Here is a 24,047-nt window from a genome sequence, read left to right as displayed (position 1 = left end):
ACATTGGGCAGTCTGCACAAGACATCGTATGCTGGATATCTCTGGATGCACATCAAAATTTCAACAGTTATTTTTCTTATCTGGGGTATGCCAAGATGGAGAAGTCCCATAAGAGGTTTAATGTCATTAGCGTTCGCATTCTCCCTAGCAGTCTGTCTGCTGGCACTTAGTAAAAACCATCTGATTTCACTGAAGATGCTGTCTGGTCATATTCACTGTGTAATTTATCTGCCAGAAATAAAAAAAATCTCCTGGAACATTAATTCTGTGTGCTTTCTTTTAGGGTGTGCGCGATCTGTTGAAAGTGATCCTAGAGAAAATCTTAACAATTCCAAACACTGTGAGCTCAGCTGTCGTGCAGCAGCTTTTAGCAGCAAGAGAGGTAGTTAGCTGAATTTTATATGATGTCATTATGATGTCACATCGTTCTTTTGCCATTCATCAGTCTTTCAAATAGAGCCACTTTAGCTATTAGAGTTGATACAGATCAACAGCAAAGACCTGTTCTTTTCTGTTATTGTGTTTTGTACCTCATACGAGGAACTTTTTGGGGATGTTGTTGTGCACTAAAATCCCTAAAGGAAAAATCAGACCCCATATTTGACTTACTGAAGTAAGTTGTATGAGATAAAATGTTGAGATCAACTACTTTCTTTTTTCTTAATGAGTGAAAATACTAGTTGTTTTCAGCCTTTTATGGGCAGACGTAAAGGCATAGTTTTACTTGGGTTTAAACAGCCTAATTTACACTAGTACAATTTAAAAGCAGATTCTAATCTAATGTACTATCAGGGTACAACTTAAGAAAAAGTATTTTAATCTTATTGGTATTTATTTTTATGGGTTTCCCCAGACTAGTGGACAGGCTATACCTTTGTCTATCTTATCCAAACTTTTTTAATGCTGATGCATTCTTCTACTTATAGGTGGTAGCCTACATTTTGGAAAGAAATGCATGTTTGTTACCTGCCTACTTTGCAGTTACAGAAATCAGAAAGCTGTATCCTGAAGGAAAACTTCCCCACTGGGTAATGACAAGATATGAAATCGTGTAATCTAGAGTTTTGTTTTACGCAAAACAAAATGGTGTCTCTTTTTTTTTTTTTTTTTTTGCTTAACAAATTTAAAGCGAAGATTTAGAATCTTCTATTTAATGGCAAATTCTGCGTTTAGGTATGTCAATTAAAGGCATAGACTTGTTGTGATTGCATCAGCAGATCCCTGTGTTCTTGCATGAAATTGATGGCATAGTTTTGACCTCTAGCTTGATGTTCAAAAGTCTTGATGCATTGAATTGGGTTTGTTTTAATACATTTGGAAACATAGGTCATGCTTACCAACCAGCTTGTGCTCTTTCTGTAGTAAGAAAGAAAAAAATCACTTTAAATTGCTGACTGGCATGGTTTTATTTGTTTGTTTAAATTCAGTTCTGCAGAAATATTTGGGGCTGTTGTGCAATAAAAACGGTCGTTGTTTCTATAAAGAATGTAATATTGATCCAATTTTTAGTTTTGTTTTCTGTTAAAATAGCTAGATGTCTGGGAAAATATAAAATCCTGACCCCTTTGAATTAATGGGAAAACTAGTACTGACTTTTTCTGAGCCAAGAGTTAATCCAGAGCATACTAATGTAGGTGCTCTATTGTTGTGGTATTGTTATCCAGAGGCAAACAGAAATTCTGAAGTTTATTTTGTCTTAAAATCTTTGCTCCTAAATAGCATACACTGAAATAATAGGGTATATGTAAAAGAAACCATTATTATACAGTTATTATCAATTATTATTATTATTATTATTCTCATTCAAGTGCAAAGTGAGAAGAGTGCTTCCTTCCTCTTTACAAGGTTGCATTTTTCCTTTTGTGGTTCCTAGTTTCTGGAATATTTTTCTGACTTCTTGAAACGTGTAGGGAGATACTATTTTTAGCAGATTTCTGTGTATCTTACTAAAATGCATAAACCGGTTTTTTTTAGTCTTAAATATTCTGTATCTATATATGCAACTTAGTCTTATTTTTTTTCTCCTTTTCTCATCCAGTTACTAGGTAATTTAGTATCGGATTTTGTGGATACCTTCAGACCCACAGCAAGAATAAATTCCATTTGTGGTAAGAGAATGACTTGAATTCACTAAATATTTTGTTTCATATAACCTTTTGGGGCATATATTCATCTAAGCAAAATGAATCAGGGCTTATGTTTCATGTAGTATCTTTCCTTTTGTTAGTTTATTTTCAGACTTGCTTCTCTTCAGTTTTTGCTTTGAAGGGGAAAATTGATATTGACGAGGTTAAAATCATTCAAGCTGATAGCAGAAGTGTACTTTTTGTTACGTGGCTGTGTAGTTTCTATCTACAGTAGACCTTAAGAAAATCATAGCTTTTCTACATTTAAGGATTTTGAGATAATACAGATCCACCAGTATGTTAGTCATAGAATGTTTCCTGTTTTCAGTTTCCATTGGAGCTTTTGTAGCTGCTCAGTTTCATCCCTATTGTGGCAAAGTTCTCTGCGCACTTCCTAGTTCAAATGAGTACTGGCTCTCTTCTTTCATGAAGGAAAAACTCACCTTCATTTATTGCTAGAAATCAGAAGAGCAAAAGTTTGCTGTTTTAATTGTGATGCATGTTGTGGTTTTCTTTAAAAAGATAAAGATTTCTTCTGTTTGCTTTGAGAATTAAGTAACTTTATGACAGTTGCATTATTTCTTAGCTCTAAGCAAGTTTTATTGCAACTGAACTTAAAGAATGAAGAGATTAACAATGTAAAATCATCATGTCCCCAAGCATTTTGATTACAAAGAAGGTAGTTATTTTGCATGTATAAAATGGTTAAGGGGAAGATGCGAGTATTTATACTTTTTATTTCGTGTGATAGTGTTATGGTTGGTCTGGACAGTAGAAGTCATGGAATTTGAACTGAGAATTATATTTAGGTCAAAGCTAGGGCACCTAAATTTAGATTCTTATACATAGGTGCAGGGGCTCAGACCAGATGCTTATGGTTAAACAATTGAAATATATCCCAAGTCTCTAATCTATACTATCTAATGAGTCTAAATTTATCCTCCAAAAAACTCTTGGTGTGCAGTCAGCTGAATCACACTGGCCTACACTGACGTAGTTGACTAGATTTCCTGCGACTGCAGGAGGAGGACGGACACTTGTATTTGGCTAACGTCATCTTGAATGGAATCCTGCCCACAGTCTGTCTTAGGGGATGAAGGAAGGAAAAGGGAAAGAATAGGTTGCATACTTAAACTAGTAATACCACTTTTGTTGCAAGGGCCAGGGTACTAAAAGTTAATCCCTAGGCCAAGCAGTGGCATTAGAACAGTCTTTGGGTAAACTGAAAAGTCTTTGGGCACAGAGGTTACTCCTCTAACGATGAAATAAAACTGACAATTTGTGGAGCACTATTTGTCTGTGTGTGTGTGTGTGGTTTGGCATACAGTATGAAGTGCTATGATTTTTCCCCATGGGAAGTAGTGTTTCTTTTAGATTAATACTTGCAAATACTTTCATTTTCAGGGTACCCAATCTGAATAGAAGGGGATTTAACTCCTTAGATATTTTGTTAGTTGAGCAGTTGAACTTTCTGTTGGGAAAAATAAAATCAGCTTGAAGCAATCCTATGGTAAAAAGCTGTAAACAATGGAAATTTAAGGAGAGCATAAAAGTGGCCGAGGCTACTTTTTGCATCAGAATGATTAATCATAGGCCAGTTTCACTGTTTAGAATTCATAATGTTTCGTTGCATGTAGGTCGCTGTAGTCTTCTTCCTGTGGTAAATAACTCAGGTGCCATGTGTAACTCCTGGAAGCTGGATCCTACAACCCTTCGTTTTCCTTTGAAAGGTCTCTTACCATATGATAAGGTATGCCTTGTTAAGCTTCTTAAACCTCTTTATGTTCTGGAAATACAAAGGTTTTATATCGTATGGGGGAGGGCGGAAATTCAACTGTGAATATCCTATTGTTCCAGCTAGCCTAACGTTAGAGTTGTAGCTGTTTTCCCTGTGTTATGTATTTCAATGACCTCAGACTGTATGTGGAGGACCTTTAAAGTAGCATGTGGTGTAACTGCTGCCCAGGAGGCTGAAGAAAAAGATGTTTCATGTTCTTTGTTGGTGTGTGCTTCTGGGAGCAAGTGGGAGCAGAGAATTGATTGAAAAATAGTTTAGCAGTGAGGAGATGAAAGAGAATGGGAAGGTGATTTCTTCTTTTCTATGCTCCTTGTTGTTCCATGGGAAAGATACATTTGCAATTCAAATGTAAATATAAGTTAGCTTATTTGAAGTTAGAACTCTAGAGTGTGAAGCAGTGGTGTACTGAAAGAAGTTAACAATGTAAATGATCAGGACAAAAATCCAAGGTATCCCGTCCCCAGTATAGCCTAGGCCTCTAAGGAAGGTTATAGAGGATACATATCTAATGTCACATACTGCTCACAGTCCACAGCTATTTTCAGTTTAGGGGTTTACTGAGACAAGCTTGGTTTCTATATTTAATAACCATTTCTCTTCCAAATACTTGTTCAGTCTTCTCTTGAGCCCACGTAAACTGTCAGCATCCTCAGTATCCTTTTGACAAGGAGTTCTACCTTTCAGCTTTGTTGCATGAGCTGTTGGCTTCTATTTGTTTTAAATCACGCGTCAGATAACTTTTTATTTAAAGTGATTCAGATGTTGGAAGATACAGTGAGCAGTTCCATATCTGCTTTCTTCGTGCCACTTGTGATTTTTATGGATCTTGGTCATGTGCTTCCTCAGCTGTCTTACCTAGCTTCCTTTCAGTTCTTGACGGTCTTCCAGAGTCCTGCTCACAGTTTTCCAAGGCTGTTTTCAGAAAGCATGACACCCTGTTACTGGTTTTAAAGAATGTCTTTCTATCTACTCCCCGTAACACCTCTAAAGAGCTCTAAAGAGTTACAATTATTTCCTTCTTTCTTTTGGGTATCAGAGAGCAAAAAGATTTGCATAGGTAGATCTGCATAGATAAAACACTTGTTACATTGCTAACTCAGTTAAATGATAGTATTAAACATAATGTTGAGGCAATATATGTTTGTGTATGTTTGCTTTTTTTTGAAGGATCTGTTTGAGCCGCAGACTGCTTTGTTGCGATATGTGCTGGAGCAACCGTATTCAAGAGATATGGTCTGCAATATGCTAGGTCTGAATAAGCAGGTACTGTACTGTGCTGTAACACGTGGTTTAATTCTGCATAGAATCTGCACTATTCTTTTTCTCTTTTCTTTGCTATAGCTAACTAAGCAAAACAGTTTAGGTCCAGAGAGTGATTTTTTTTATTATTTTTACTATTTTATTTTTATTTTATTTTTTAATGAGATCATATTAGGTTAATTGGACACTGTTGTTCCTATCATTTGGATATTGCTTTACGAATGTTAAATTAAAAAGTAGAGATTTAAAATATGATTTTTTTTTTGCATTGCTTTTTTTTCCTATAAGGCCAGCCTCAAGTACACCCTTGACAGACAGTAGGAGACTGCTAGCTCAAAAAATCGGCTTGACGGTTACTGTTCCTGTTTTTAGTTCTCAAAATGTTGTATTTTGTTGTATTGGCATGTTACAGTACTACAGTAGTGGAACGTTGGGCTTTGCTTTATTATGTTTTTTCTTTTTATACATTAGAATGGGGGGGCTTAGTCTGACTTGGGGATCCTTGAGGCTGGCCTCATAGTCACTGTTTTGTCTTTTCTTTTTTTCTTCCTTTATTTTTGTTCTGTCCTGTCTTGTCCTGCCCATCCTCCAATGCTCTAGACCTTGAACATTGCTCAGGTATGTTCACAACCTTACTGTTGTATTGTGACTAACGATACGCTGGCCGCTTTGTAGCCACTGATTCCAGTTAGAGAATACATGTACAGTCAGGGCTTGAAATTGGCAGGACCATTAGACAAGGGCAAATTGTCAATACAAATCTCTTCAGATATGAGAGATGTAGCATAAAACTGACAGTCAGTGGTCCTTTGGTCCTAAGATTTTGATTGGAATGGACTGCTACCATTACCTTTACCAGTCATAAGTACTTTTATTGCTGGAATTTTCAGATAAAGAGAGACTCTTAGTTCAAGACTCCTTTCCTTATGCAGGTGGAAAAACATCCACTGCACTCAATTGTAAAATTACAAAGCTGTAAATACAATCCTTGTAAATATATATATATATAAAAAAAAAAAAGCAAAACACATGTTAAAAAAAAAAAAAGCATTAGGAAGTCTCTGTAACAAACTTCCCAACAGGCAATTATAATATTCTTCAAGCTAGGTGAAACACAGTAGTGTGATAAGTAGTTCCTTAAAATTTGGACTCTACCTGTGGGGTTTTGTTTGTTTTCGTTTGTTTTTGATTTAAAAAAAAAAAAAAAGGCAAGCCTGAGCAAATCAATCAAGTAGACTTTGTTCAAAATTTGAAATATAGTATATATTTACAGTTGATCCCTTGTTACAATAATAATTCCTCTCCTATTTAAAAAAAAAAATCATTTCAAGCTTTATAAATGGCGTTGCTGTTTGCAATACTATAGTGAAGGTTGTGTCAGTGTTTCCATTTAAGAAACTTTTTTCAGATTTTTGACTTGACTATAAAATTCACATGATCCTGAAACCTTGTGTATATTTTCTATTTTAAGTGAAATACAGCAATGCTCCAGTGCTCTTTCTGGGTTGAGACAATATTTTGGAATGCACAGATTTCTACATCTTGGCAAACAGTACTATACTGTCGTATTCAACGGTCTTCTGTATTTGAGACTCTTAAAGCAGCTGAAATGTTAAACTTCAGAAATGGGCTGCTAGGTTTAGTGTTCAGATGAGTAGTATTTGTATTTTGTGTCTTTTTCTGTGTCTACATTTAGATAATAAATCAAACTCTTGTATGTATATTGTAGCTGGTAAATCATACAAGACTACAGAAAAATAAATATTGAGCCTATTTTATTCTTCTATTTGTGGTCTGTGCCTTACAGTCAAAAAATATCAATGTTAAAAATGCTGGTTTTTTAGTCTTATTTTTCCATCCTCTAAAAATAGTTGATGGAAATTCAATTGAATTAATGAAATATATTGAAGTATACTTCTTAAAACTTGCTTAGTAGCATAAGAACTTCTACACAAAGTTTCAACCTGGCATGAAATTTTATGGCCAAGGAACAAACTTGAAGAATGTAGCTTATAAAGGAAATGCTGACAGAACATGAACTATAGCTGTGCTGCTACAACTACACCAGCGTAAGGATGTTTAGGCTGCTGTGATTCAAAAGTGCAAATTTAGAGTAGGGTGGTGTAGTGGTATAGAACAGGAATACTATATGTTCTACTGAGACATTGATATTCTCTGTTTAAAACTGTGAAAAACATTACAATTTAAATCACTTTTTAGGTACAAATTAATGTTATAGCTGAATTTGTTAATGTAGCCAGCTGATAAAAAAAAAAAAAAGTAATTGCGTGCTCTTCACAAGTTGTGTTACTGCGTTGGTGTTTTCGGTAAAATGGCTGATAATTTTGTATTTTATACTTAGAACTGAACTAACCGCTATACGTTGATTGTCACTGTAATAAAAGATGCTTAGCAATGCAAATAGTTCCAAGTTTGTTTCAAAAATGAATACGGAAACACCTCAAAGTGATGATCAGGCATTCCTTTTTATTTATATGAAGCTGCTTGTATGCCCTGTCAACTATTCACACAGATCCAGTTGCAGGATTGGAGCCTTCATTTGAATCTTTTGGCATCACAAACTAGGTATGGTTCAGCAAATCGGAAATTTGCCCTAGTTCTCGAATATTCTTGAAGACGAACAATGAAATTCTCTGGTTCAGTCTTAACTAAGCAGATGTGTGTTAGAAAAATGTTCACTCAAACCGTCTCTGAGTTGTGTAGAAAAAATATATCCAGCTGTCCTGCTAACCTTGAGAAACAAGAAGGTAAAATCTGGTATGTTTATGGATTCATATGTTCCTTTCAGGAATTTAAGTTTTGTTGTGGGATTTTTATGAGCTTTTTTATACTTTTACCAAGTCTATGTATGGCTGTAAGTCCAGGTGCAGTAATACAGACTTCAGAATATTCCTTCTGTTGGACTATGGGGTTGGCTTTTTTTTTTCCTGCTAGTGTATACTTCTATGTGTGGTAGTATTTTCTTTTCTAGGTGTGTGAACTGGTTTATAGGAAGGAGAGTTTTAAATTGTATCTTATCATGTCACTTCATATACATGGGTAGTACTCCCAATACTTACTTACCTTTTGACTAATTTTGTTGAGGTATTTAACAGTCTGTGTGGGTTTGGGTTTTTGGGGAGTTTTTTGTTTGTTTTATTTGGAAAATGCTTAAAAGCTTAGTGTGTCTTACATTGCCAAATTCATGGTTTAGGGACCATGTTTAAGGGAATACTTAAAACAGTTGATTCTTTAAATCAAACTGTAGTAATGTCTTAAAACAGGCATGAAATTACTTTTGAACATTTTGCTTTATATTATTACCTTCTCTATATGTACAGATTTGCATGAAAAAAAAGTCCTTTTTGAATAATTGAATCCTTGAATAATTAATCTGGATGGCACTGCAATCCTCTAAAAAATGAAATTTACTTAAGTTTAATCTAAACTTTGATTGGTCTGAGTTGGGGAAGCTTTGAAAAAAGGAGGTAATTTTTCAGGTGTCTTGTTTCTATAATGTTACACAAACTTTTAATTAGGACATACTGTAGTAGTGATTTTGCAAATTGCCAGTGGTGATCTGCAGCTTTGACTATGAGATTATCTGTACCGTGCTGGGTTCAGGTGGGTGTGTAGCTGTAATCTCTGCTAGCTACAGACCAGAATAGTTTGCTTAGGGAAATTGTTTATTTGATGTCTGTCCATGCATTGTGGAAGTAGAATTAAAATATCAAGTGAAAGGAATGACATAATGCAAAAAATGACTTCCCCTTTTATTTTTGAAGTATTGTATATTGATGTTGGGGACTTTCTGGTATTATCAGTGTTAGCATGGCAAAGTACTAAAACTAAGGGGTGTGATTACTTTTTTTGATACATTTCTGATTGTCTATGTGTTGAGACCTCTTGAGTGCAATTTCCTTGTTCAATCTTGCACCATTTTTAATGAGGAAAACTTCAAAATGTCCACTGAACTTGGTAGAAATAGAATCAGGTGTAATATAAACAACAAACTGTAGAGGCTCATTTTGAATCTTGGCAGCATACAGTTGTGGAAAATGGAAGTGAGAGGGGGCTGTAGTTGATGCAGAACAGAACTACTTTAGCCATTTAACTTATGCACTTTGAATTTGACTTCTGGAGATACCCATTGCTCAACAGGACTCTTTGGCTCTGAGGTGTGATCTCCTGAATCCACTAGTTATTAAATATTTTCAAGCTAAATGGTGTTTCTTTAAAATATTTGAAACAATAATAACCTGCAGCTAGCCTTACTGACTTCTTAAAACAATTCTCTTGTAGGGAAGTCTTTTAACAATAAAATGAAAGACAATTGAAGCTTTGATCTGCTACACTGGTCCGTTAGAGGGCTGGTCTTGAGAGAAATTTTAGTATCAAATTGTCCTGGTAGTACTTTTTTTTCCTTTATCTCTTTATCATTTAATAACGTCTTCAATGACGTTGTGTATTTGTCAGATATTTAAAGGTTATTTTCAGGAGTGAAATGGAGAGTGTTTACTTTATTCACATTTTTCTAATTTGGTTATTTTATTTCTTATTTTTAAAGACCAAAGCATAGTGGTTTTTACCACTGTATTTTTCCATATGTAAAAATATTTCCAAAATCCCAAATCAGTTTTTAATTTTGAAACACAAATTCCTGTTTGTTTTTGAGGAAAATCAGCCGTCACCTCTATTTTGTTCATGTCTCAATACACAGAGAAGTTCTCTTTCAGTTATGAGTAGTTAATAAGACCCCAATCCTGCAAAGACATAGGCAAGTGCAGTATTTTATTTCTGAGCGCTCCAAAACTCATAGATAGAAAATTTCTGCTTAAATGTGTTCGCTGAAAATAGAGAAAAAAATGCCAGAAAACTAATTAAAGAAGATAGAATAATAAATACTGCTATGTTTATCACAGAATATCGTAAAGCAATAAAAGGATGAATTTCAGAATAAAAGAATGAATTTATTTTACTAGTTTCCTGGCTCCTAAACCTTTCCCAGTCTTAGAATTATTGAGAATACTGAAAATTCCTACTGGAAATTCTGGCTTTCTTTTTAACAGTAATATTTTCCTGTTGTATTCTTTCAATAACTTTATCCTAAATTAATATAGCCTAACATGATTAGGCTTTTGGACATTAACCCAGTGCTTAGCAAACTATTAAATTTCAAGCCCTGTACGTAGTAGTTTTGCATGCTGGATTATAAACTAGTCTGTAGTCTTGTCTGTTGCACCCTGCTCTGCTTCATAATTAGTTGCTTGGTGAGGGAGGGGGGGACTGGGGGAGGAGGGGATAACAGAAACAAAAAGCACAACAAACCGAACAAAACCAAAGTATTCTCAACTGATGATGTTAACATTGCTCTCTGTAAACCTGTAGCGTGATTGATCTGTGGCAATGGCATTGGCATTGTGTACTGGAAGAGAAGGTGAAACAGTAACCGGTGCTTTCTATTCTAGTTAGAGGTTTGTGTTAAGCATGCTTCAAGAAAGCACAGCTAGAATTGTAGCTTTCTGCAGTTTGGAGCTGGCAAAGAGCATGCAACAGGGGATGCTGTTCACTATATTTTGCCAGCTTTTCCCATTCGTGCATTTTATGTTCAATTTAAGAGAATATTTTCTTTTTTTTCCTTGCAAAAAATTGCCATCAATGAAAGTTAGAACAAGCATCCCCTTTGAGCATCTCTCTTTCCTTTTATTATTTCTTACTTTATTAATTAAAAGGTGTTTTTAGGCTGCCTGGCTAGTAAGTCAAAGAACTCATCTAAGGCATCTAAACTCATCTAAACTATTTTATGAATATTTGGGTAACCTTTTAAAACTTTTTTTTACATATGCCTTTTTGCCTCTAGAAAGGGACCTTGCATTTTCATGATTAGTGTTTGAGCAGCTCAGTTCCTTTTCTTTTGTATCATTTAAAGTAATAATGTTTTCTTTAAGGCTGCATTATGTTACAGGCACCAGATGTAAAAATAAAAAAAAAAAAGAAATAGAAACTTGACCATTCCTGAAGAGAGATTGTAATGAAACAGGCAGAGGTTAGATTAGTTCCATAGTTCTAGCATTGTCTGAAGTAAATTAAATTCCACACAGCTTTTTGTTCTTAGTAATAGCAGTTTGTACCACTAACTGTACAAATACAGAGCAATACAAGGTTGTTGCATTATGCTTAAATTTAATACTTGTGATCTGAGTTCCAAACTGTTAGTGGGCCTGGCTTATGTACATCAGTGCTAACATACAGATCTGAATGTATAATGCGTTCCTTACTTGATTGTTGTTGAAGGTCATTACAGAAGGTGTGTTATTTTAAGTGATTTGTCTGATTGCGTACCCCGCTATGGAGATTGTGGCCGTCCAAATCCAACATGTAAAGTGTTCATCACTGTAATACATAATTACTGTTCTATGCATGGTATATAGAACATGCTGATTACATCAGATTAACTTTCAAGTCTTTTTGATCTTGCCTTGTACCAGGTGGTGCTGTGTCAGTAGGACTTCTAATTTTAGGGGTACTGACCAGTTCATTCTGCTGCTAATAGTAGGTGAGCCCAAACAGGGTGAGAAAGAGGAGGAATGGTCATGAAACACCTGTACTGTGTATTGGGATGCTTCCTCTGATTTTGTCAGTATAATTGGTATTTTTTTCTTTATGGTGCTTTCTGCTTTTGAAATGTACTTTACAAGGAAGAGGAAAAACAGAAAAAAAATATTCTTTTAACATGCTTTTTGTTCTAAGTGCAAGATCAGAAAAATAACATTGGGCATGAATTTCTTTAAAATACAGGAAAAAAAAAAAGACTTTTTTGGTGCACTGGTGATCTGTGTTATGGAACCGAATAGGGAGTTACCTAAAAATCATCATGACCTGTAACATAGTGCAGCTTTAATACAGTGGCTTATCCTTAACTTAAGTTCAGACTTCATTTCATGCTTCCCAGCCTTCTGTCAAAGTACTGTACTATAACTGCAACTGTACAAGTCCTGAAGTTAATGGCAAGACTTTTGGAATACTGTATCTGATCTCTGCCTTACAGCACAAGCAGCGCTGCCCTGTGCTGGAGGACCAGTTGGTGGATCTTGTGGTGTATGCCATGGAACGGTCTGAGACTGAAGAGAAGTTTGACGATGGTGGAACCAGTCAGCTTCTGTGGCAGCATCTCTCCAGCCAGCTCATTTTCTTTGTGCTCTTTCAGTTTGCAAGTTTTCCTCATATGGTCCTGTCACTCCATCAAAAGGTAAATTGTTTGTATCACTCCCACTTGGTAAGAGAGACTTAATAAAAATTAAAAAGTAATCCTCACCCCTCCCAAGAAGTACATTATGGGTAACAATCAGTTATTTTTATTATTGTGCCCTGTAGAAGCAAGTCAAATTCTCAAGTTACATTGTTGTTAGGTAGGTCTGTTTTCAGTTTGTTCAGTTACAGGGTATTGTATTATGTTTCAACTCAAAAAGTGTTAGTAGCGAAATTCGGGAGATAAACTGGCATAATTTAGAAGGTCTGAGTACTGTACTGCTGCATCCAATATACAGTGAAGCTTCAAGCAGAGCAAACAACCTGTGCAGTGCGTGAGCTAAAGAAACATGCCTTGTAAATGAAAGCAAGAATTTATGGTTTGTTCGTTTAACCAGTCTAATCAGAGTGATTTAATCAAAGATCATTTGTCCAATTACAGTGACATTAGCAACGACAGTCTACAGTTATTGTTACTTCCTAATAGTAATACTGTTAAAAGTGATACACTTCCTGGTATTTACCATCTCCTTTCTGAATCCTAAAGGTGGTGTTGCCAGTCTTCCATTAAAAAGGATAGGAAGGGTTACAGTAAGCCAGCAACATCCTGAGCTCTCAGCTGAGAGAAGTATGGTGTTCATGATAGGAAAAGGGTGTTCTCACTATAGGATCAGCTTGTGGCTATTTAGATAAAATTTCTAGCATGCTACACCTTGCTCCATCTTTGTTTGTCCATGGTTCCATGTATATCCAAATTTACTATATGTAGTATGTTTTACATGTGGAGGATACTTTTCTCCCTGCCCTTTTTGGTAGCCCTAAAATTCAGTTGTTTTCCTATAATGACTGTCAATGAACCTTTGGTAAAGCAAGTCAATGTTATTAAAACAGTAGGTGCTATGCCACAAAACTGTACAGATCTAAGCTGAAAATCAAGCTAGGTAAGAATAAAGGTTGAGTAGAGTATTTGTTATGAGAGAATTGCTGTATCAGACAAACTAAACAAATTTAAAAAGATACTCGAGCAGGCCCAGAGAGTCCAGATGAAGCAAGTCCAAGTAATCTGGGTTCAGAAACTTTCTAAATAGTGTAAAACCTATGGCCTGCCGCAGTATTCCTTTTGGCTACAAGGCCACAAAGTGACAGCTTAAGGCCAACATTTAAGAGTTGCTGATTTTTCAAAACAATAACCCTGGAGAGCTAAATACATTTTAAACCCTACAGTTAACCTTTGTGGCCCTGACAGTCTGTTTCTTTGTTATGACTAATGCATCCATTTGCCATCTTTCTGAAAACACGACGTGTATTTCTATGATTCTATAATTTCTGTCTATGACCTGCTATAAAATGCCCAATAATCTCTGAAAATTAAAACTATTACAGCCTGCTTTTCTACTTTCATGGGAATCATTGCAGTGTTTTTTCTTCTGCATTCAGTATTTGTCTGTTACTGAGTGTTTTTGACAGTTGGCAGGCCGTGGTCTCATTAAAGGAAGAGACCATCTGATGTGGGTGCTACTGCAGTTCATTTCTGGCAGCATCCAGAAGAATGCTCTGGCTGACTTCCTCCCCGTTATGAAGCTTTTTGACCTCCTTTATCCTGAGAAAGAAGTAAGTCTTGTCTATGAAATCGTTTGATTTTTCCAATTATTATTCAACATGACAGCTTCATACATAGGTATTACTATTGTTGTTGAGTTAGTGTTGCAGCAGTGTGCTGCATAGTTATAGAACTTTTGTAGTCAAATGAAAAAATTCAGTGTTTCCTAGCTATGTTTTTTCAATAGCCACACTTGGTCAGTGTTTTTGTAGTCAAAAGAAAAAAAACACAACGACCAAAAAAACCCTTCTCCTAACTCATGTTTTGCCTGAAGTAGATCTGACTAAGGTTTTGAGGAGGGGATTTTTAGCACGCTCAGGCTACTATTAAGGAATAATGTTATGGAATTTCATTGCTATGTCTGTCCTATGACAGAATAATACATTATCAGACCATTCCAGGAGCAAGAAAATGAACACGACACTTTAAATTCATTTTGTATTAATGATTCCTTCTGTGGTTGTAAATCAAACCCTAGTCACGCTTGGTACATTCCTTTAGAATGAAGGTTCTTAAGAACAGGGGAGTTAGAGGAAGTTTTTAAACTTCCACCATGACAGCATTGTTGTCAAAACATCCTCATTTTTTGCTCTTACAGTGCCTTCTGTTTGAGGTCAGTAGGTACATTAGCACAAATGTGTGGTGTACCAAACTGATAAGGGTTAAGTGTAGCATTTTTTCTCCTCCTAGGTTGGTTTTGACTGGCAGAAATTCTGTAGTACAATTTGTTGCGTGACCTCACAGTGACTTTTGTCAGCACAAACTATGGGAAGAGTGACAGGACTGGTTACTTTAATGTAGCGATGGGCTTTGAGCTATGTTTGTTTCAAGTGTTTGTGGGCTTAGAGCATTTCTGAACATTTTCTAGATGTTGTCAAAGGCTGTTGCTCTTCAGAGGACCTGTCTTACTCTGCTCTTGATTATGCATTGCTGCCATCTCACTTGTGGTGCTGAGGCATTAGATAATTTGCTATATTTCAGAACAATTACTGAGGTCTAGTTGTGTTCCAGAGCTCTCGAATTAAAGTGATTGACGAGGAATAGAATCTGTCATCTAAATATGTTGCTTGTGGTGTTGCAAGTCAAGAAGAAAAACTTAACCTTGTGACTACCGGCTATCTAAGCTGGTTTTCTGTACGTTAATACACGCAACATGTTACATTCACGTGTTCTTTCTTTAGTGTATTCCTGTACCTGACATTAACAAACCCCAGTCAACTCATGCTTTTGCAATGACCTGCATATGGATTCATCTGAATCGGAAGGCCCACAGTGACAACTCCAAGTTACAGATTCCCATTCCTCATTCTCTTAAACTTCACCATGAGTGAGTTTTGTTTGTTTGGAGTGTGTGAGTTTGTTGTTTGTTTTTTTTTATGTTTTGATTTGTTTCTAGAGATAATGAAATAGGACCCTTCAGGTCTGTATTCAAAATGTATTCTGTGATGGAATGCTGATGGGATAAGGGTTATCAAAGGATAAAAGCACTAAAATCTCGAAGTCAAAACACCTCATAAAAAGTGCACTGCTGTTATAGCTTAAAGGAAATTGTTTTAAGTCTAAGAGTGATTTATCTTTTCTACTGATAGAGAACCGGAAAGCAAATTGACTACCTTGTTTATTATGCTGTGGCTTGGAAAGTGTGCATAAGAGGTATACTGGGGCTAAGTTTTGTCTGGAAAAGTTTTTTTTAAAGTGTATTTTTCTCCTAAGGTGACAGAAGAAAATATGAACTGAAAATAAGAACTGTTTTTACTAAACAGTGAAACTAACTATGGCATAAGACCTAGTTATTTGATGTGATGCAATTGATAAATATTTTTCTTTTTTCGCACTATTTATAATCGATTTTTAATCTGTGGATATTGTGGTTCTAATGTTGGAATGCATGTGTATTTTTCTTCTTGCTTCTTCCTACTTAATATATAATTTGTCTTTGGCACGCAGGTTTTTGCAACAGAGTTTAAGAAATAAGAGTTTACAGATGAATGACTACAAGATTGCCTTGTTGTGTAATGCTTATTCAACCAATTCAGAGTGTTTCACTTTACCAATGGGTGTCCTGGTAGAGACTATTTATGGCAATGGCAACATGAGGATATCTCTTCCAGGGACTAATTGCATGGCATCAGGGTCTATTACCCCATTGCCAATGAACCTCTTGGACTCACTCACGGTTCATGCAAAAATGAGGTACAGTATCCAATGAGCCTTTTTTTTAACCTGTTAATGCTTATGTAATTATCATCAGGACAACTTTTCTCTGTCTGAAAATGTCATGTTTAGATTTGTGGACTTACATAATAAACTTCTTAACTTTCAAGTACTTGTTTTTGATCAAAAAATATTTTGTTTCTTTCTTCAGCTTGATTCATAGCATAGCTACAAGGGTAATTAAGTTGGCTCATGCAAAATCTAGTGTGGCCTTGGCTCCTGCTCTCGTGGAAACCTATAGCCGCTTGTTGGTTTACATGGAAATCGAGTCCTTGGGCATCAAAGGCTTTATCAGTAAGAAAGCTTTTCTTCCCCCCTCCCACTTTCCTTTAGTTCAGTAGCATTTTCTTTCAGTAGGAACCGGAGGCCATATCAGAATCTAATGATGCAACATCATGAATACATGTGTAAATTGCCTTAATATTAAAAAACAAACAAACAAAAAAACCATAATAGTTACCCTAGTGCTGCAGTAAATTTCAGATGAGAGTGCTGCAGTCCCTTTATATCATCACTTGTACTGTCAGGACCTTCCTATTCTATCTGTCTTGTATAAAGAAGAATAAAAGTAAAAAGACAAAAAATGCTTAATAGAAAACCTTAAGTAAAGGTACTAAATTGGTCAGAAATTATATTTAATTTCACTTCATAAAATAATTCAGATGTCTGCTGTATATGTTCAGCCATGAGATTATTGAGCTCTACACGTTTACAGCCTCTTAAAGCAGTGCTTGCACATCTGCTGTTTGGAGATTCAAAAAAAATCTGACTTGCAAATAAATATAATGATCTATCCACGGTATACTCTGTAGTTGTTTTTTTGAAGTGTAATCACTTGGAAAACTAAACTTTACAAACTCTTTTTCATAAGGTCAGCTCCTGCCAACAGTGTTCAAATCTCACGCATGGGGAATTTTGCACACTCTACTAGAAATGTTTAGCTATCGCATGCATCACATCCAGCCTCATTACAGAGTCCAGCTGCTCAGCCATCTTCATTCCCTGGCTGCTGTGCCGCAGACTAATCAGAACCAGCTTCATCTGTGGTGAGTGATGGTTACCATATTTAATCATTATCTCAGATTGCTTCTTCAACCTGTGTTGAAAGTTGTTTAAGAACTGTGTTTGAAATTGGATGCAAGTACTTTCCAGTCTCAGTTCTGTGAATGTGGTGTTTTGTGGAACCTCAGCAGGTTGTGTTTCGGAGATATAGTTAGATGTTAGCAGTACTACTCTGCAGAGTTGCATGAGGCAGCCTCTCTTGCACAGGCATGATAGCAGTGTCACAGGGGTGACAGGTTCTCTTCACACAGTAACGTGTGCCAGCACCATCATATCAGGAAGTGTCAGAAAACTGTTGAGTTTCTTGCACTGGAGGAAAAGGGCAATGCCTGCTTCTTGCAGTCACAGTGATTAGTTTGTCTGCCCGAGGGGACTGTGCTTGCTCCTGTAGAAGATGTGTAATTCCATTACAAGAATTAAATTTGTTCCACTTAATTCTTTAGTATAGTTTATTTTCAGTCAGATCAAAGAAATAATCTCATTCATTCTGAATATGTAAAGGAGTTAGCACAAAGCTGTGGTGGTTTTATGTGAATCTGAATGGATCAAAAAACGGTACGTCTTACATCAGTGTAAGCCACACAGTAAAACAAAGGCTAATCTGCATACAGGAAAGATGGAATTAGTAGCTGAAGTTGTAGAGCTGATACACAGTTAATTCTAGGGAAAAGCTTTGAGTTTAACTTACTGTTAAAGTGACATTTTTATTTTTGTATTTCTTAAAGGTTAAGCTGCAGACTGAGATACAGTTTGTATGCAGAATGTGGGGTTGGTTTGTTTGTTTGTTTTTAAGTCCATTTATTGTTACAGAAGGATACTTCTTGGGGGGAGACCTGTGAGGAAGGGAGAGCAACCTCATTGGTTCATATCAAGGAAGTCTAATTAAACTAATTTCTAAGTCCAAATTCAAATTGCTCAGTTGCTTATCCTTTAGAAAGAATGAAGAGAACAAGTGAAGATAAATTTCTCCTTCAGTCAAGATCTTTTTTTTTATTCACCTGGGTACTGTTTTGTCTTGTTAGTTGGGAAATATAAAACCTGATCATTAATCAGACTACCTAAGTATGCATAACATGTAACTAGATTGGAGTAAACTAATATATGGCTTTGGCATTTCAAAGACACAATGTTGTAAAAGTCTCTTAAACTATTTCAAACTATCTGGTGTGAAAAGAACTCCCCAATTAGAGTGCTGGAAGATAAAGTGCTTCTCATTAAAAGTAGTACTTCTTCATTCCTTTAATAAGGATGATTTACTGCTGTCTGCTTCAAGGTGATAGCTTTGCAATTTTCCATGCCTTATTCATGCTTTTTTGCTCTGTTCTTGCGTATATATGTATTATTTTTCCATATATTTCATGTTTAGATGAAGAAGTTCAAAAGGTAACAAAGGGGGAACTCTAAATTGGAGAGACTCCTGAGTCTTTTTGATGGGCTTTGCATCTGGAATTTTCACTAAATCAAAGTTTGAGAGCTTTATTTGAAAAGAAAGTACTTAAATGGCTGATAGGTTTATTAAACAGTGTGGGAGTGTGGCGGAGAATTTTGTCAGAAAATTAAGAATGTTGCTTTCAAAACAAATGCTTCTGTATTATATGAAGCAGAAAGTGGTGGAAGAGTATTTATTTTTGGAATCTTAGAAGCAGTAGTATAAGCATTCTTTGTTAACTAGGCTGTTTTCTTCTTTCAGCGTTGAGAGTACTGCTCTAAGGTTGATCACAGCTTTGGGCAGCTCGGAAGTCCAACCACAGTTCACACGATTCCTCAGTGATCCCAAAACAGTTCTTTCGGCAGAATCAGAAGAACTCAACAGGGCTTTGATCTTAACTCTAGCAAGGGCAACACATGTGACAGGTAATAGTGGTACTTTGAGATATAATCTAACTGAATGGTAAAGTCAAGCTTCTTCTCTAAATACCATTTAACAGAATATCCCAGAAACGGCATGGTCAAAAACATACACCCCCCTTTTTTAAAAAAAAAAAAGGCAAATTTTTTATTTCCAAATACTGGGATTGTTTTTAGGGAAGGGGCTGCTATTTATAACAGAAATCAGATGTTAAGAGCTGTTTTTTATGCAGAGATATAGTGTGACCAGCTTCTTCTCTCTGTCTTGTTTTCAATTTCATCATTAAATGTTTGGATTGATTAAATATGTGCCATTTAAGGAAAAAAAACAATCACGGATTGTTGAGGACAAGTATGTTGCTCATGCAGAAGCCACCAACTATATAGCTTACCTTTAAGACAAAGTAATGCGTGTTTTGGATCCCCTTTCTTGGGGAAGGGAAGGGGCAGAAGCTTTTCACCTGTATTTTAATGTGTTAACAATTTGCAGTGACAGTGGTCAGGTTTTTGATAGCTTGGAGAGGGATATTTTCTCTAGCTCCTTTGTTTAAATGGGAAAAGTACAGTTTTAGTCTGGAGACTGGAGAACTAAAACAACTGATTTCACAAAAACTGGTGGAGGAAATATGAAAGGGAAAGGGTTTTGTTTTTTTAACTTTCGTTCAATCTTTAATGTTTAGTCAACATTGGGGCTGGAGGAAGATGAGTTTTGTGTTTTGTTTCTACAGCTTAATTGAGAAAGGTACTGCTGAGGAATCTTTGAAGCAATACAAAAGGGCCGTCTACTAATTTTTCCATCGTTAATTTACTCAGGATTTTTTAAAATTAATTCTAATGAGTTAACTAGCAAAAGCATGTCTTGCTGTCATTACAGGAAATTAAATATAAAATCTTAAAATTATTTGCTTTATTTCTAGCTCAAAGCTAAAAATAATTTCATTACTTTTAATAGCATAAAATAGCTTGTTTTACAAAATATATAAGATTCAAAAGAAGGGGGTGGGAGAAGTTTATCAAAAGGGGAACCATGTTGAATGAGCAGAGGCTTAATGCCTTTTACTACAGAAGAAATATGTGTAAGAAATAATAGTGGTTTTTTTGTGTGTGTGAAATGCTAATGTCATCAATCCATTTTCTAGACTTTTTCACAGGCTCTGATTCAATTCAGGGAACTTGGTGCAAGGATATATTGCAGACTATCATGAGTTTTACTCCACATAACTGGGCATCACATACACTAAGCTGTTTTCCAGCTCCACTGCAGGTAATAGTTTCAAACTGATGATTTTATAACTAGAAATACAGAAAACTTATTCTCTTTGCCATTTGCATGTTCATGAGATTCTTCTCCCATCCATACAATCTTTATCTCAAGTCACTAAAAACCAGTATGATTGTAACACTGATCTTCAGAAATGCATTAGCTTTTCCTGGAATGCTCTTAGGCCAAGTTTGGCGAGCTGGTAGTACCAGTGCAAGGTAAATCATATCTTTCAAAACAAAAAAAAGTAATAATGGAGAAGCTTCTTCTCTTGTGGCAATTTGTAATGTGACTTTGTTATAGACAAAACAGTCACTGTGGTGTCACAGTGAGGCAACAACCCTGTCTAGTAGGTTTTTATTGTACAAGGAAGTAGAAACTTAAAACCTGCTAAATCAGGCTAAAGTTGACCTGTTGCAATGTTTTGTGTTAGGCTCTCAGTCACACCAAAACCTACTTTTATTTCAGGTGTTCTTCAAACAGAATAATGTACCTCAGGAAAGCCGTTTTAACTTGAAGAAGAATGTGGAAGAAGAATATCGAAAGTGGAAGTCCATGACCAATGAGAACGGTATAATCACTCACTTTTCCGTGCAAGGTTCACCCCCACTTTTCCTTTGTCTTCTGTGGAAGATGCTGTTAGAGACAGATCACATTAATCAAATTGGCTACAGGTGAGCTTAAAAGCTGTGCAATTTCAAAGTTACTACAACAATGCTTTCGGTTCTGAGGACATAGGCCCTGTGCATTAGAGCTTGATTTTTACTTTTCTATTAATTTGAAGCATGGGGGAAAAAAGGAGTGGAGCCTAGGTGTTGGTATATAGTAATAATTTTGCATTGTTTAAGGTTGATTACACCTCCTAGCTGATTTTTTTTTTCTTTTGGTGTTGCACACAGTAGTCTGTATATTCTTCCTGGTGAGAGAGGTGTAGACAAGGATGTGAGGTGTTTGAATTCAGCAATTTACTTAGCCTTTATACACTAATAGAAGATTATATATATGCGTGTGTGTGTGTGTGTATATATATATATATATATATATATACACACACACACACACATATATATATATATATATAATGTTGTATTAAAATTAAAATTATATAAGTAGTCCTACATTTTTTTGACTTGTTCTCTGTAATAATAGCATCAGCTCTGGTCATGAGAAGTAAGATTATTCTTTTTCAGTCCTCATTAGGTCTGTTGAAACAATGAATATTTATAATAGCACGTGTTACTCTTCCTTGCAATCAGGAAATAACTATTTTAATGTTAAGGTTATACTAAAAACACACAGTACAGGAAGATAAAACCGTGTTGCAGAAGATCATGCTAAGAGTTGTGTAACTTTATAGGTTATGCGCGTAAAAATGCGTAATTAAAGCATGTATTCTGAGCAGAATGCTACAGGTAAGAATTGGTGAACTTGAGTCATTTCTTCTTATTAGCGTCCAGACTTTGGAATTCCCTTGCTCAGCGGATGGGGATTGTTTTGGTTTTGTTTTGTTTTGTTTTCATTTAATAAGGTAAGTTTTTTTTAAGCAAACATTTGTATAAAATTCACGTGTTCTTATAAAATAGATTGCTTAAAAATGTATTAAGAATACTAACATCGATTGGTTGCTTTTATAATCTGTGCAAGTATCCTTGTAAGAGAGACTTTTCTTCTTCCACAACAGAGTATTAGAAAGAATTGGGGCCAGAGCTCTAGTGGCACATGTCAGGACATTTGCAGATTTCTTGGTGTATGAATTCTCTACCTCAGCAGGAGGCCAGCAGCTTAATAAATGCATTGAGATTCTGAATGATATGGTATGGAAATACAACATTGTAACACTGGATAGGCTGATATTGTGTTTGGTAAGTATTGCCTTAAAAGAAAGGATGTGAGAGGTTTCACAGAACTTGGTCCTTGCATTCTTTGTCACTTTTATGGGAGCAATCTTTTTAAAAAATGCATTGGTTTTATGTATTGACTATTTGCTAACCCCAAAATCGAGTAAAACAGTAGATTAGTTCTGTAAGCAACATAGAACTCAGTCGTACAGTTCTCTGAATCTTCAGAGAAAGCTTTTCTTGGTTATTTAAAGGCAACCATTGAGTTGGTATTACTGTATGTTATTGCTATTATGCTATGGTGTGGAAACAAACGCGAAGTCTTGTACCCATTAGAGTTTTCTATTTTTGCTTGGAACTCAGCCTTTTTCATGCAGAAAAATAGGGGAGAAATGGCATTCTCTGACTTTCCAGGTTATTCTGCAAAATAAAGAAAAGCATAATTTACCCAGAGGAAATTAAATTGGGTTTTAAAACTCTAGTCCAAACATGTCTGTGGCCAGAAGCTTGAAGAAATTTTAGATTCACTGTCATTAATTGGATATTTTCAAGAAGAGAAATGAGAGCCAAAAGAGAACTAGAATTCTTGTTAACATACTTCCACTGGAAATTTTTTGAGACTTTTTGCCTGTTGGAATGAAAATGTGATGCTTAGTTTTCACAGGAGATGACAGAGCATACCTCTGTTGTGTGTCTTCACTCCAATGTTACAGTTGATAGATTACATGTTCAGTGTGAATTTGCATGCAGATCTATCTAATGTGCTAAACGTAGGCTAGCCAATGTTTAAAGGTTCTAAAGCAGACAGTAATATCAACTCTAATTCCATGTTTTCTGATCTTTTTTGTTTAAAGGCTATGCGTAGTCATGAAGGAAATGAAGCTCAAGTCTGTTACTTCATAATTCAGTTACTCTTACTCAAGCCTAATGATTTCAGAAACAGAGTGAGTGATTTTGTGAAGGAGAATTCTCCAGAGCACTGGCTGCAGAATGACTGGCATACTAAGCATATGAGTTATCACAAGGTATCAAAGCTAATAAAATCCTTTTATTGTAATACTATGCTATGGAGTTCAGATCAGCTAAAAAGTCTTTTGTCCTGTAAATTACAGGACAGTTCTGTAGATTCTTGGAGTTAGTTTATAAGTAGTAATTTATTTGGACTAGTATGAAAAAAATAACACTGTTTATGTAATAATGTTAAAATTATAATGCAATCATATCTAAAGATGGAAGCATCTGAAGGGTTGGTTAGAAATTTTTAAAACTAAACCCAATCATTTTAAAAATTATTTTAAAAATTAAAAATAATTAAAATTTTAATTATTTTAAAAATAATTAAAAATTTACTCATTTAGAATAGAGGTCCTGTGCATCAGGAAAAGGTATCTGTTCTCTGGTTCCTCATCATCGGGTTCCCCATCCCTGTAGTGATGGCACAGAGCCTGGTTGCGTTGTCTTCACTCCACTCCACCTTCCCTCCTATATCTCTTAGTCTGCGCACCAAGCTCCCCTGGTGTTACGAATGCCTAAGGTTGCAGTTTCCCAGGGAGTAATTACATGCATGTTATTTCTAGTGTTCTGACTTAGTACATAATGCAGAAACTTCTAGTAGTGCTGATTCCCCTAGATTTTCTCTTAAACCACTTGACAAGGAAAACACAGTCACTGCCTGCTTTCAGCTTTGCATTGGTTTCCTTAATGCTCCCTTATGCCCCTTCAAGTGGTGATGAAACTTTGTATATTTTTTTTTCCTGAAGAAGTTGTATGTAGGAGTCATAACCACTATTTA

The 24,047-nt window shown here is 35.7% G+C and overlaps 1 protein-coding gene across 2 annotated transcripts in view; it reads left to right on the top strand.

Annotated features, from left to right (window-relative positions):
• The window catches only part of MED23 (mediator complex subunit 23), a 37,429-nt gene that overhangs the window by 2,884 nt on the left and 10,498 nt on the right, over nucleotides 1–24,047 (top strand). Inside the window, exons 6-22 of one of the 2 annotated variants that reach the window (XM_040552092.1) lie at nucleotides 284–382; nucleotides 927–1,028; nucleotides 2,039–2,108; nucleotides 3,764–3,876; nucleotides 5,092–5,187; nucleotides 5,785–5,802; nucleotides 12,233–12,433; nucleotides 13,900–14,043; nucleotides 15,214–15,359; nucleotides 15,980–16,225; nucleotides 16,398–16,540; nucleotides 17,118–17,292; nucleotides 18,999–19,162; nucleotides 20,296–20,420; nucleotides 20,886–21,091; nucleotides 22,099–22,279; nucleotides 23,110–23,280. In XM_040552092.1, coding sequence (XP_040408026.1) covers nucleotides 284–382; nucleotides 927–1,028; nucleotides 2,039–2,108; nucleotides 3,764–3,876; nucleotides 5,092–5,187; nucleotides 5,785–5,802; nucleotides 12,233–12,433; nucleotides 13,900–14,043; nucleotides 15,214–15,359; nucleotides 15,980–16,225; nucleotides 16,398–16,540; nucleotides 17,118–17,292; nucleotides 18,999–19,162; nucleotides 20,296–20,420; nucleotides 20,886–21,091; nucleotides 22,099–22,279; nucleotides 23,110–23,280 — 2,400 coding nt within the window. The remainder of the gene's footprint in view (nucleotides 1–283; nucleotides 383–926; nucleotides 1,029–2,038; nucleotides 2,109–3,763; nucleotides 3,877–5,091; nucleotides 5,188–5,784; nucleotides 5,803–12,232; nucleotides 12,434–13,899; nucleotides 14,044–15,213; nucleotides 15,360–15,979; nucleotides 16,226–16,397; nucleotides 16,541–17,117; nucleotides 17,293–18,998; nucleotides 19,163–20,295; nucleotides 20,421–20,885; nucleotides 21,092–22,098; nucleotides 22,280–23,109; nucleotides 23,281–24,047) is intronic. The other variant, XM_040552093.1, reaches the window with a different exon arrangement.

This window comes from Cygnus olor, chromosome 3 (genome assembly GCF_009769625.2).
Source record: "Cygnus olor isolate bCygOlo1 chromosome 3, bCygOlo1.pri.v2, whole genome shotgun sequence".
In the NCBI taxonomy this organism is placed as follows: Eukaryota; Metazoa; Chordata; class Aves; order Anseriformes; family Anatidae; genus Cygnus; species Cygnus olor.
Note: the sequence above shows the minus strand (reverse complement) of the source record. Positions and strands in the feature narration are given on the sequence as shown.